This window comes from Etheostoma cragini, chromosome 4 (assembly GCF_013103735.1).
Source record: "Etheostoma cragini isolate CJK2018 chromosome 4, CSU_Ecrag_1.0, whole genome shotgun sequence".
In the NCBI taxonomy this organism is placed as follows: Eukaryota; Metazoa; Chordata; class Actinopteri; order Perciformes; family Percidae; genus Etheostoma; species Etheostoma cragini.
The window spans coordinates 28,768,536-28,769,885 of NC_048410.1; the positions used below are offsets into that span (position 1 = coordinate 28,768,536).

At 41.9% G+C, this 1,350-nt stretch overlaps 1 protein-coding gene across 3 annotated transcripts in view; it reads left to right on the forward strand.

Moving 5' to 3' along the window:
- Positions 1-797, forward strand: part of LOC117942936 (protein-glutamine gamma-glutamyltransferase 5-like) — a 21,548-nt gene extending 20,751 nt beyond the window's left edge. For all 3 annotated transcript variants that reach the window (XM_034868753.1, XM_034868755.1, XM_034868754.1), the window contains one exon: positions 492-797. In XM_034868753.1, the coding sequence (XP_034724644.1) occupies positions 492-639 (148 nt within the window). In that variant the 3' untranslated portion in view covers positions 640-797. The remainder of the gene's footprint in view (positions 1-491) is intronic.
- Positions 798-1,350: the final 553 nt, after the last annotated feature.

Genomic DNA, 1,350 nt, shown 5'->3' on the forward strand with positions numbered 1-1,350 from the left:
TAGGCATTTAGTTGTCATGGTTATGGTTTGGGTAAGGGGCTAGGGAACACATTATGTCAATGACGGGTCGCCACAAAGATAGTGCCACAGGTGTTTGTGTGTGTGTGTGTGTGTGTGTTAGTGAACGAACGCAAACTTGCGCTTTTGTTTTTTAATTCAGCCAGTTAACCAGTCATTCATTTCAGTAAGTAGTAAGTAGTTGTGTGTTTTCTGTATGTGCATAGGGGTTGTGTGATCAGGTATATGCCGACACCAAAATCTATTTAGGATACTTTACTTTGAGAAATGTGCAAAAATCCTTTCTTTTTTTTAACAAAAGCATTCAAACATGGCCTACTGTATGATGAAACACAAGCAGCTGCATAACACTTTGACTCAATAAGTCTGAAACTAGTGCAATTTGGACTTAAATCCAGAAAATCTCTGATCAAAGAATAAGCAAACAAGATCATGAATCTGATGTTTTTTTTTAACCTGTGTGTTACCTGCAGGATTCCAGATTTGAAGCCAAGCAACCGAATATGTGTCAAGTTCCCCTTTGTCCCCTACAAGCTCGGGAAGAAGACGCTCGTGGCCAACTTCGACTGCTCCACCTTCAGAGACATCAAGGGCAGCTGCACCGTCGATGTAAAGCTGTAAAACCTCTGCATCGCTGAGGAAGAGTCAAACGTTGTGGGTTAGAGTTCATATCTTGCTCCTTTGCAGAGATAGGCAGCTGCAGTCAGTTAAGATGTGGAATGGGGGCTGCAAAGAAAACCCCATAAACCACTGAAACCTCTAGCGGCGCTCTACTTACTGTAGTTTCCTGTGCAATGAGGTATTAGTACTACATAGTACATTAGTACTACTACATTTTACGTGCACTTACTTTTAGTTTAACCTGTAAATAAAGTTATTTAGATCCTCTGCATTATATCTGGATATACTTTACACTGATTTGTTAATATTTTTTTTATAATTTATACTGTGTATTGATCCCCACTGGGGAAATTACAATGTACACCCTGTTTGTTAGTAATCACTACACACAGGCCTGAAATACACACATGCTCAGGACCTATTCATGCACAAATGGAGGGATGTCAGAGTGAGTGGGCTGCCAGCTGGACCAGCGCCCTGAGCGGTTGCTCAAGGGCACCTGGCAGTTGTGTTCAGGCTCCCATTTAAACTGCAGTCTTCTAAAGTCTTCGCTATAACTGCACCAAAAGATCAAAGCGCACGCTTGGTCCTGTGAGCTTGAGTTAAAATGTTTCCTTGTGGCTAATGGACTGAATTACAATATACACTCACCGGCCACTTTATTAGGTACCCCATGCTAGTAACGGGTTGGACCCCCTTTTGCCTTCAGAA